This window comes from Lutjanus erythropterus, chromosome 21 (assembly GCF_056507025.1).
Source record: "Lutjanus erythropterus isolate fLutEry1 chromosome 21, fLutEry1.hap2, whole genome shotgun sequence".
Lineage (NCBI taxonomy): Eukaryota > Metazoa > Chordata > Actinopteri > Lutjaniformes > Lutjanidae > Lutjanus > Lutjanus erythropterus.
The window spans coordinates 19,808,871-19,819,143 of record NC_139337.1 but is presented as its reverse complement, the minus strand read 5'-3'; the positions used below and the strand labels follow the sequence as shown (position 1 = coordinate 19,819,143).

The window sequence follows — 10,273 nt, the reverse complement described above, 5'->3', positions numbered from 1 at the left end:
AATTTTAAGATGTTATTGAGCTGTATGTGCCTGTATTATACCTTCATTCACATTTTTCTTTTACAAAGTGGAGCTATGGTAATTCATTTTAAGAAAATTCTTTTCTTTTACTTGTCAAAATAAAACTAGAATAGGTGCTAACTGACAACAATAAATGCTGAGCCCCGAATTTCTTATCCATGTTGGTATTAGCAAAATGAAACTATGTCCATGTCCATGACACCTGAGGAAACTTCATCTGCTGATGAAGATCAAGTGTTGTTTCCAAGCTATAAAATTATCTTTGAACCTCAAACCTCTGTCAGTTTAATGCAGTGCTTCTCAAACTGTGGGGCTGATATATATAACTGATATATCTCCACGTACCACTGAAGAGAGCTTGCGTGCCATCAGTGGTACATGAGTCAAGGACGTACAGAAACCAAACCGAATTTTGACCACGTTCCACGTGAGCTGAGCTGATACTAAAAGATGACATGAAAACACTGCAGTGCAGACCACTGATGGGATGTCCTGCACAAACCCGACATTTTTAAATAGCCGAGCCACCATCAATTGCAACCATAATTTTTTTATTCAATAAAAAAGGGCTGCCTGCAAAACCACACCACGCCGTGGTAAATTGAGGAAGACCACCATCCCTTCATAACCTCTGTTATAAAAGAAGCACAGCTCCGTTTGTGTGCATAGTGAGTGATGGAGAGAGAGTGAGCAGAAATAAATGTACCATCCAGTGGAAAAGCTTCAGCAGTTACAGAGCAACGTTTCTGGACACTTGATGATTGTAAGACTAATATTCATTGTCTTTTAGCTCTGTTTTTGGTCTCCACCAACTCCTGAGGCAAACATAGGACTCTTTAGCTGCTAAATGCACCACCTAGTAGCTAAATTTCTCTGTCTACTGTTTGGTGCTGGGCAGGTAAAGTCTGTTTATTAGAGCTTTTTCTGCACGGTCATGTAATGTTTGTGTCACATTACACAAAAGTATTAATTATAGTATCTTTAAAAGTCATGACACCACGCTACAAACTGACAGTGTGCAAACTTGCAACTTTAATAATGTTGTACAGTACGATTTGAACAGCAGTCTTTACAATGCACCCAAACCCACTTTTCCCCAATAAATAGAATTTCATGTAATCTAAGCTAATTATTATATTTTCCTCAAAAGTTTAACATTTATTGGTGGACGGTTATCACAAAGGTTCCATCTTTTTTTTTTTCTTCTCAATAATAACGTGGGGTTTCAATGTCTTCAAGGATTATCAATTTACAGTCAGGATCAAATGACGTCATTCAGCCACAAATCACATTGAATTGTAAAAACTTTTGGTGAATTTAACAATTCAATGTTACTAAACTCAAAAGCAAAGAATCATCCAGGTCTAACAGGCTAGTCGGATACAGCTCTAGAAATTATTATTTTCATTTTTTTTCTCAGATTAAATGATAATTACTGTACCAAAGACTCATTCCCAACTTCAATTTAAGGATTTAGTTAATACGCTTTTGGAGATTTGAGTAAATATGCAGCATAAAAATGTGCACCCCATCACCCGACACAACAAAATCAGCACAGTAATGAAGGCACTTCATTCTGTAAGAGAAGATAAATCACAGTTGTTTGAACAAAAGGTCAGACGAGAAACAACAGCCTGCATAGCACAGCTCAACACAAAAAAACAAAAAAAACAAAAGGTCACCCATTTCTCGAAAAAAGAAGAAACTCTTCGTTCTGTCTATTTGATTATTTTTGGTAACTAAAATATTACTTGATAGAATAGTAAAACCTCCTCTCTCTGATAGAAAAATTACTTTATGTATGTCTTGCTCTTAGAAACATATAGTATGTACATACAGTAATATAATCTTTAGTCAGTAGGAGTCCTGTACAAAGAGTCCAAGAATGCAGAGATGTAAGAATCCATACAGTTGTTGTCTCTAGATTTCATTTTGACTGGAGAGATTGCCTGAAGTCCTCACGCTGGGGTCCGCATCGGGACTCCCAGCGCCGGATGGAGGACGGATGCCCGGCTGCGGGGCCGTGGCAGCGAGGTGAGGCCTCTTTGCAGCGGGGCCGAGGCAGGAAGAACCAGCTGGAGCCGCCGTCTGCTACCTGTTCCTCAGACTCTGTAACAGACTGTAAACGTCCTCCTCCTTACTGAGGCCCTCGAACAGAGGAATCAGGTCCAGCAGCTCCGTGTCCGTCATGTCGTCAAACCAGGACTGCACCGGGACCTGAGGAGGGAAGAGACAAGAGGAGAGACAGCATGAATTTATTTGATCAAGGGATAAAACTCAGCTGACACTCGAGTCTAAAGCAATGCATTATAGGTGAGGAGACGGTGCGAGTCTTGTGTAAATAATTAATGGGGGAAATGGATCAAAGGCACGAAGAGTGGCAGCAGCTCCACTGAGAAACTTCCCCACGGAGGAGAGAAATCTCATAAAATTGGGAACACTGCCTCTGGCTCGACGCTGTTTCTAAAACAACAGCGCAGATTAAAACTGACAATGTCTCGCAGATATAATCATTCACCCTCTTTATTAACTTTATAACTAACTTATTGTTGTTGTGCCAGTGTATTTTGACCCCATTCTCAGTCTGGATTTTGTGGCATCTAAAACCACACCACAATGTTTCATTGTAGTTCACCTTAAAAATAGCTATTTCCTGCTACTGCAAGATCAAATGAAATTCCTGGAATTTTTGCCACTTAGGTGTGAACAAAAGCAGTAAGATTCCTGGGTCAAACATTCAAGTAACTTATCAGGCATAACACATCTTCTGTAACTGATTGTGTTAAATTTGTCTACTATTGATTGCAGGCCTGTGAATTGAAATGAAATCATATTGTGGCAGACTTCCCAAAGGACCAGTTTAATATTGTATCATGATGACTAACACTTGACATTTTTTTGGTACTTAACAACAGCATCCAGCCTTCCCTCACTTATCTCAGACCATTATGAGCATCAGGATCAGTAGTCCAGCATAGTTGAGGATTTAGGTCAAACTTACTACCGTTCAGCATCAAGCAGAGGCCAGACTTACTGCATTCTCAGGGTGGAAGATGTAGGAGGCAGGTGAGTTGTCTATGATGATGACTTTACTGAGCTCTCGGCCCAGCCGGCTGAGGTCTTTGACGTAGTTTCCTCTGTGGAAAACACAGGATTCCCTGAAGAGCCGGGTCCGAAACACCCCCCACTGGTCCAGCAGGTCTGCCACGGGGTCAGCGTACTGAACCAAGAGAACATCATGTTAACGCAGTCTGTGCGAAGCGACCTAACTGTGACCGTCGTCTCAGCGTTAAAACGTGTGGACAAACCTTTGCTAAGCTGGCTGTGAAGAGCACACATTCGAAGAGCTCCCCCATCTTCTGGAGGAACTCGTCCACGTGAGGCCTCTTTAGCACATACACCTGAAACAAACACAAGAGAATAAAAGCACACCTTTAAAGTTAACGTTTTACACACTGACACACAAGTAAAGCTGGGTGTTTTAAGTGAGTCTTACACATGCTCTGATTGGTGCATCTTGTTATCAACTATTAATAGTGTTGGTCCTTATGAACAAAACAAGTTATCATTTCTGGATATAATTCTTCCTCGTGTATTGTCATCGTGATCCAAGCAGCATGTGTGCATGAAAGGGGGGGTCTCAACCTTTTGAATAATTAGGTTGGTGTTCCCTGAAAATCTCCATATTGCAGAAAGTCGGGGTGATATTTTCCAAAGCTTGATGGGAGCTCTTATGGAAACGCAGGTGCCTCGGGTTTTTGACGGCGCTGCTGTCAGACACAGTCTCCATTTCCTGTCCAGTCTCATGTCGGCCCGAGTCTGAACTTTTAAATTTTCTAAATAATAATAGTAATAGTCCCATGTCATGGCCAGCAAACCTGGCTATGGCTGCTTGGTTAAACACAACACTGTGGCACAAAGGCACTAAAATAAAAAGACTTTTTTTTATCTGTGCATGTGTCCTAAAATTAGTACCAGCCACCAGCCAAATGCTTTGCTCTACCTGGCCATCTAAAAAACATCCAGTGCAAACTGTGAAACAAATATTCTACTCCCAAAAAGGAAGGAATACACAGCCCGCAATGTGGTATACTGCTACTTCGTGTTATTTAAATATTTTTAAATAGCATTTTGATTGGTCAGCACATTTTAAATTAATATACATTTAATCTGTATGCAGTGATTTTGGCCGGTATCAGACCGATACCCATACTGAGTAGTATATCAGCTCATCTCTAGTCCTGACCTCCAGGTTTAGAACCCTGATTTAGGCGATGTTCTTATAGGTTTACTTTTGTTGAGTATTTAACTTAGGTTTCCTTTGTTATCTGAAAAAATGGACGTTGTACCAAGCACCTTGACGACAACAGACTTCTTCTTCAGTAGGTCTCCGTGGGTTAGTTGCTGCCCCCAAGTGCAAGTAATCAAGCATAGGCCAAGACGTATACAGAAAGCCTATCCTGGATTACTTGAACCTGGTCACAGCTACAGTCTGGCTGCTTCTGCTTCAAACAGGACAAAACCTTTAAAATCAATACACTGTACAAACAGAACCTCAACATGTCTCGTCACAATGCAGGTGTTTCTTCCTTTCTGTTGTCATTTCCCTCTCCCTCTCACACACATTTCTCATCAGTGAAGCGTCTCCTCTTCTGTGCACTCGAGAGCATCTTCAACACGCTTTGTGGTGTTTGTTTACCTGGTGACACAGCCGCATCACGACCCATCTATCTTTACAGAGAATAAAACAGAAAGCACTAAATTCAGGGAGGAGTGTGCGTGCTGTCCCACACTGACATAACCACGAGATCACAGAGAATAATAAATACCAACGGAAAGAAAACGGAGCCACAGCTTTCAAGGGAGATCTTACAAATTAATACATATTATTTCATTCAAGCCCACTCCTGGAAGTCATCCATATGAGAGCAGCAGTACCTGATGAACAGTCCCATCAATCTCCACTGGAACAATAAAGTCTGCATTGCTGATGGGCTGCAGGGAGACAAGAAACAGAGAAGGGATTCAAAACTTGTGGTATTTTCTGCTCAAAACAGCACAATCTGACAAGGAAGCTGCTAAACCACATGCACATATTTTTGGTTTTTTAAAAAAGGAGAAAAGTAAAGTAGTCCTCTAAGGTGCCCCAGGCAAACTGGGAAGGCTTTAAGCATAATGTGGTTCCCTCTGCTCCAGCGCTCTGAATCTCAGTGTTAAATAAAAACCAGGAGTGAGACTCCGGGGAGAAACCCGGGAGCTGAACAAGATGACAGACGAGAGCGCGGACAGGAGGAGCGCCACCGTTTTCTCAGCGTGACTTGTGTCATCTTTAAAAGCAAGAAAAGGGGAGAGGAGAGGTGCAGGAGGTAGAGGAAGATAGATGCCGGAGGGGTGTGGGTGGAAGACAAGTGGAGGGCGTAAGAGACGAGGATGAAAGGAAAAGGTGGGAGGCACGGCGGTGTCATTTCGGAGAGGGAGAGGAAGAAAAACAGGTGACACAGACGGAGAGAAAAAACGTTCCTCTGAGTTTTCAGAAGCACAAAGAAAGATTTTCTGTAAGAACTCGGCTGTCACCTGTTTGGATAGCTTGTTGTAGACACAAGACAGAATAGAGGATTATTTAGAAGTATCATTTTATATAGTGAACACTACTGTTCGGTAAAATAATGTTTATGATTACTGTATCCTAGACTTTCTATCTATTATTAATATAAAAGTCTGCCCTACATGGCAGTGACGCCAACTATAGAAGAAATTAGGCTGACAAAAAAGGGTTTTAATTTCAAGGCTAATTAGCCAAAATGTCTAACAGCAATATAAATAGTAAAATCTTAACTTTATTCCTTTTTATGATGATTACTTCCTCCCCAAAAAGGAATTGTTGATTAAAACAAAATGTTGTCCTCTTTAAGTTTAGACAAGTTAAAGAGCATATAAGCTAGGCTACTTGGCTTTTAGCAACTGCAGCATCTACATATATATGTCTATGGATGTCATGCTCATGGTGTCAAACATATATGGACGTGGACGTTTTTTACAGTTTCACAGAAAGACAACATGACATGTCTGATTTGGCAGATTGTGTCAAAATATTTCATTTGAATCCTCAGGCAAGATGCTCAACAAAAGCCAATTTTTGATGCACTATACAAAAAAAAAAAAGAACATCTGAAGAGTGAGAACTGTTCTTTATTTTTGTTGTAACAGTGATATCAGTTAGATTTGATTTGGTGACTGCTATAGAATAACAGAGTATCCATCTTTGCTCACCACATCTGAGCATTTCTTACTCTCATATGTGCAGAAATGAAAAGTTACATGGACTTATTTTAAAGTGTGTTATAAACCATTAATTAAATGTTTGTATCTGCTTATAAATGTTAAATAGGAGGACTTAAAGTAAAGTGTTACCTGTTTTTTATTTTCAGGTCTTATGAAGTTGCACTCCTGTTTCCACAAACCACTTTGACATTTATCTAGAAACTCTGATAAATGATTATATAATGATTATATACGAGTAATTCAATGCCAGTTACCTTCAGGTATAAAACAAGTTAACAGGTACTGTTCAATGCCGTCCAACAGAGGGAGTGTTTGCTGTAGGAATACTGAACACAGCACTTTGACCTTCCACTTGTCACCTGTATAATCTGCCTAATACGACCATGATGGTGGTGACAGTGGAACAATAGACCCTCTGTGTTAGAGATGTTTGGTTTCTCTATGTGATGCAAGAGTCAGTCCATGCTCAGTCAAAAGCTCCAGATCCCCCCAAAGACAGATGTGAGATGGATCAGTCTCGCAATATATTCAGCTCTGGTTAATGTTTACACCAGTAAAAGACTATAGCCTTGACTGTCTAAAAACAGAACCAGTAATGAGCGAAACCAGTGACAGGCAGAGGAGAGAACAAACAGGCAGCATTTGGTCCAGCTTCCACAAAGAGAAAGAGGAAGAGGAGGGAGAGTCGCAGATGGAGGAAGGAAGAGATGCGGAGACAGACTTGGCCTCTGCCTCTTGCTCTTCTTCGGCTGAATCACTCCATCATCTGACGACCGAACACACAGCAGCTGCCCGTCGCGCTGCGCCGTAGCGGGCCGGGATCCGAGGCAGCGAGAGATGTGGAAGTGGAGGAGGGAGAGAGGGGGGACGAATGTGTGAGAGAGATGGAGGGATGAAGTGTAGAGAGTGTTTGTGTTATGGATCTGTGCTGAACCAGCAGTGACCTCGACAGATGTATCGGAGGGAACTTCTCCTTACGCTTTCAAAATGCTTCTTTAAATTAATTTTATTTACTGATTGAAGTGTTATGGCTAATCCTTTATTTTTTTTATTACATTGTACATCTTAGATTTAGACAATATAACAACAAGTATGTGGACAGAAAAAGACGTTCCTACGCAGGAGCAAGTTCAAAACGTATATTAAAAGCAATTTAAGGTTAGAATAAATCATTATTTAATATTTTGTATTTTCATATTTAGTTTATTATCAAATAGCATACAGATTATTTTTCTCAACTGATCGATTGAAACCGCGTTTACACTGCAGGAACCCCAAGGAACCTTTGGAGAAACAGTGTACCAGTGTAATGGTGTGGGTGAACTTGAATGACCTGCACGGCGCCCTGACTTCAACCCCATTCAGCACCTTCAAGATGAAGCGGAACAAGCCAGACCTTATCACCCACAATCAGCGTCTGACCTCACTTATGCTCTCGCGGCTGAATGTGATCAAATCCCTGCAGCCAGGACGCCAAATCCTGTGGAAAGCATTTTCAGAAAAGTGGAAGCTGTAATAGCGACAGATTGTGCAGCACTCATATCTGAGTGTTATGTTCTGGTGCACGTGTACTTTCTGCCATGTGTGTTGGGACAATAATTTTATTTTATTTTATTAATATTTCAGTTTTTATTATCTGTTATCTTTAAGGGACTTTGTCACATTGGTTTTGGAAAGTATTATATGAATAATCTTTTCTGTTATAATTAGTATATACAGTTTATCTTCTCAGCCACTTTCACACATCCACCACACACTGGATCTAATCCGAGAGGAAGCCTGGAAATGATCTTTTCATCTGTAACATACAGGATAAAGCGTACAGTATGTGACGTGTTATGCAACACTTCTTTTTTAGTCTATCTGTGCACTACAGTATGTAGTGCAGTTCACTTCTCTCTTAGTATTTTCACAGTTAATACGGTGAATTCAGGGTTTATTTTGACCAAATCAGAGTTGTTGATCAGTGGAAAGACAAGCCGAGACATTTTTGGTGGATTTTTACTTTATTCCTGAAAATGACGATGCTAGCTGGTTATCTTATGTTGCAGTTAACAGTTATCTAAGACTCTGAGGTGATTATCAACATGCTCAAAAACACTACGAGCACAAAACAAACATTATATACTATTAACAATATGTGCAAAGCTAACTGTGAAAAGTGAAGTAACTAACTTAAGGATGAAAAAGTCTGTAGATGAAGAAAACGTTACCGTACTATTGACAGGAAAAAAAACAGAGGCGTCATGTGTGTTTTGACAATTTTTCTTTCCTTTTCTTTTCTTCATATTATATTCATATTTTATCACCTGAGTACAACTGATATATTGTTATTATTATTGTATATTATTGACCTGATATTGGCTGATCACAGACATATATTGGTATTGGCATATATGTAGTCTGATATGCGCTAATAGGAAAATGTTGTTTTTTATAAAACTGAACATAAGGAAGATTGGTTTTTAACTGTCTTTAACTAATAACCTTCTTTAATGAGCACCTTTAAAAAAAAAGCAAAGACAAGCAAAGACAGAAAACAAGAGCAGTGTTTTTTTTATTTATAATTATTTTATTACAATAAAGTTTATTGTTAAATTATAAAATATCCCACCGCTGTTACATTGTGTTTATTATATTCTGTATAAAGAATAAGCACTAATATTAATAATGGAATTTTTTCTGCTCCTTAATATCAGTGTCGGCCCAAAACCTCCTCTATTGGTCTGGTCCTAGTTATTATTAGTATATACAGTATATCCCTTCAGCCACTTTCACACATCCACCACACACTGGATCTAATCCTAGAGCAGAGCTGGAAATGATCTGTTCATCTGTAACATACAGGATAAAGCATACAGTATGTGATGTGTTATGTAACGCATCTTTTTCAGTCCATCTGTGCACTACAGTATGTGAAGTGTCCCCTGTCACTTCTGGTTGTGTTTCTGCACTAACTGTCTAATGATAACTTGTATATTTTGATCCAAATTTACCCCCTGAACTCACTTCTAGAAGAAAATAATCTACAGGAAATCCTGCAGGCTTCTGAGCGGAACTGAAAATGCTATGTGTTTGTCGCTTTCTTTTTCACTCTCTTCCTCTCCCAACTGATTTTTGTTTATTGCGTTGCCTGAATCCATTTCATAGTGCATACTGATCCCTGAACTAAATGCATTTTGATGGACTGAGTTTACGGTGTGCAACTGCAGTTTCATCAAAAGCAGGGGAAAAAAAGTGAGTCCCTGTTTGAGTTTCTGACTTGTTTTGTCAAGAGAGAAAATAAAAACCCTTCAGACTATTAGAACAGCTCCAGGACTTCTGCGAAATTCATCCCGCAGTCATTCAAGGCAACAGTACACTGTACTGGACACACCCTTGTGTGTGGGTGAGCATGTACGTGTGTGTGGCCCCGTACTGCTGGCATGTGACTGTAATGGGTGGGTCCAGTACAGTCAGGGTGGATTTTTCTCTCCTTTTGACTGACTTTCCACAGCAGATTAATTCATATGAAAATGTACTTAAAGCGTTTTTTTTTTCCCTCTGCAGTTACTTAACAAATAGTTGTCTGTCACTGCTGAATAAAACTAGAGCAAACACAAAAGAGTCTTCAGCTTCACCTTGAGCTATTTTGTAGCACACACCTCCTTGGCTTTGAGCTGCACTCACGCTGAGGACAAAAGGCACACAGGCACACAGATACAGCACACACACACACACACACACACACACACAAACGTAATAAGATCAGCTGGGGCAGGCAGAGCTGTGCTGAAGTGGGTCACTAGGTGTGCCAGGTGTGTCAGTAGAGGGAACCGTTGATGGTGAGATACAGTACAGTACAGTACACCGGTGCTAACATGATCATTTCTCCCAAAGTGGCTGTAAATAACTGTCCATCACAGTCTTATAGTTGTCGGGTTGTTTAAGATATTTACCCAACAAGATAAAAACAATCATATTTTACAGT

General features: G+C 40.1%; 1 protein-coding gene across 2 annotated transcripts in view; it reads right to left on the bottom strand.

The window, feature by feature from the left end:
* Nucleotides 1–1,030: 1,030 nt before the first annotated feature.
* The window catches only part of ctdspla (CTD (carboxy-terminal domain, RNA polymerase II, polypeptide A) small phosphatase-like a), a 45,534-nt gene continuing 36,291 nt past the window's right edge, over nucleotides 1,031–10,273 (bottom strand). For both annotated transcript variants that reach the window (XM_084747111.1, XM_084747109.1), the window contains 4 exons: nucleotides 4,960–5,016; nucleotides 3,330–3,422; nucleotides 3,056–3,241; nucleotides 1,031–2,238 (listed from right to left, as the gene is read on the bottom strand). In XM_084747111.1, the coding sequence (XP_084603237.1) occupies nucleotides 2,113–2,238; nucleotides 3,056–3,241; nucleotides 3,330–3,422; nucleotides 4,960–5,016 (462 nt within the window). In that variant the 3' untranslated portion in view covers nucleotides 1,031–2,112. The remainder of the gene's footprint in view (nucleotides 2,239–3,055; nucleotides 3,242–3,329; nucleotides 3,423–4,959; nucleotides 5,017–10,273) is intronic.